Consider the following 2,132-nt stretch of genomic DNA (forward strand, 5'->3'; position numbering starts at 1 on the left):
ATGCATGTTATCCCCACTGCTACCATGCCACCCAACACACCTTGCCAACCCCATCCTGCACTCAGGCCTTCCCTAGCACAAATAACTGCTGCAATTCCTCATGATCTCCAGGCACACATTTGGGACAGCCTGGCCCACATCCTGGCCCTCCAAATCCTTTCTCGCTTTTACCCCAGGTAGCTCCTCCCAAAAGGTCACTACCATCTTTTATCATACAGGAAACTGTGTCTCTGTAACCTCTCAAACACCCCACACTGACCACCCCTCCACCCATCCCTCCCATCCCCCTGGAGCTCTCACAGACACCTTCAACTGACAATGATCGAAAGTGAGATAAGTCACAGCAATTGGCACTGATTTAGCCTTTAATTGTTTAGGGTGATGGCAGACACACAGGCCCCCATGTCTGTCAGAGTCCGGGGAACTGGACGAGACTGGTGGTGAGGGCTGCGACACCACGGCATCACTGCTTGTCCCTCAGATGGTATCTCGCTTCAATTTCAGAGTAGGTTTCTTTCTCCAGAAGGTGCCACAGCTGTTCGTTGCTTTGCACTACCTTCTCCACGTGCTCGGCGGTGATGCTCTCTCTGTCACTGTCAGAGACCTCCTTGCTCGCCATTTCCAGGATGTTGGACGTCAGGTACTCAAGAACACCAGCCAGGAAAACAGGTGTGGTGGAGCTCAGACGCTGGGCATAGTGCCCCTCTCGCAGGGCGCGTTCCACTCTGCTAACTGGGAATTGCAGCTCGGCCCTTCTGGAGCGGGAGACAGCTGGCCTCTTACACCTACAGCGGCAGCAGCAGTGCTTTTTCCCAGGCATGATGGTCACTGGAATTTGCCCCGATCGACCCTGCTTGATCTTCCTGCTCTACTGGGCCCCTCGAAATACCAGTGCTAACTGCTGCCCACCCTGCTCCAGGACCCCTTATTGGGCAGGGGGCTGCTTTTGTAACAAACCATGACTTGTGATGTCATGTGATGTCATTGGGGTTCACCAGACCAGGGCTGGGAAGGGGGATGCTTAATTAGAAATGCCTATGGAGTAAACCTGCTTAGCATAGTGGCAAGACCCTATCTTGCCACTTGATTTTAACACTTTAGCCAAAAAAACAAAACAAACAAAAAACCAAAAAGATCTGTTCATGTTTCTCCACCCAATATACTTACATTCACATAACTCTGTGATCTCTATCTTGCCTCTCAACTGTCTGTTCATTCTTTTATACCCATTTGTAAACCAGTGTTCACTTAGAGACATGCTGAAATCTTTCCCTTATAGAAGTCAACTTCTCCACTCTCATTTTGTTAACAAAATCAATTATGGCTCCACTGGAGATTCACTGACCATATTCATGGCAAATATTTTGCTATTTGTTTTTGGATTCACCTTTCACTGTTTATATCTGCTAATTCCCTCATAAATTACATAGAGTACTTAACAAATATGCATGTTATATGTGTAGGGTTGTCCTGATTATACTGTTGAAAATTTCATTATTCGGCTGCGGGAGAGGACGTCTAGCTCGGATCCCGAACCCAGTCCGCCATGTGCCCATGGCTCATGGCGGGCTGGGCCCGGACATGCCTGGGTGCGGCCTGCTTCCTTCTGGGGTGAGTACGCCGAGGGGGGAGGCCTCCGTGACTGGGCATGTCCGGGACCCACCCAACACCCTCATTGGGTGGTGGGTGAACGGGATTGGGGAGGGGCGCAACCTCGGGCCTGCAGGATTTAACTTCCGGCTGCCAGAGGCGAGCCGAGGGCTGCGGGAGAGGACGTCTAGCTCGGATCCCGAACCCAGTCCGCCATGTGCCCATGGCTCATGGCGGGCTGGGCCCGGACATGCCTGGGTGCGGCCTGCTTCCTTCTGGGGTGAGTACGCCGAGGGGGGAGGCCTCCGTGACTGGGCATGTCCGGGACCCACCCAACACCCTCATTGGGTGGTGGGTGAACGGGATTGGGGAGGGGCGCAACCTCGGGCCTGCAGGATTTAACTTCCGGCTGCCAGAGGCGAGCCGAGGGCTGCGGGAGAGGACGTCTAGCTCGGATCCCGAACCCAGTCCGCCATGTGCCCATGGCTCATGGCGGGCTGGGCCCGGACATGCCTGGGTGCGGCCTGCTTCCTTCTGGGGTG

The 2,132-nt window shown here is 53.8% G+C and overlaps 1 protein-coding gene across 1 annotated transcript; it reads right to left on the minus strand.

Annotated features, from left to right (window-relative positions):
* Window positions 1-347: 347 nt before the first annotated feature.
* Window positions 348-924, minus strand: LOC101534137 (histone H2A-Bbd type 1). The gene has a single exon (XM_004587973.4). It carries the CDS (start codon window positions 818-820, stop codon window positions 464-466), a length of 357 nt encoding a protein of 118 aa, XP_004588030.2. The 5' UTR covers window positions 821-924; the 3' UTR covers window positions 348-463.
* Window positions 925-2,132: the final 1,208 nt, after the last annotated feature.

The sequence above is a fragment of the Ochotona princeps genome, chromosome X, assembly GCF_030435755.1.
Source record: "Ochotona princeps isolate mOchPri1 chromosome X, mOchPri1.hap1, whole genome shotgun sequence".
Taxonomy (NCBI): Eukaryota; Metazoa; Chordata; class Mammalia; order Lagomorpha; family Ochotonidae; genus Ochotona; species Ochotona princeps.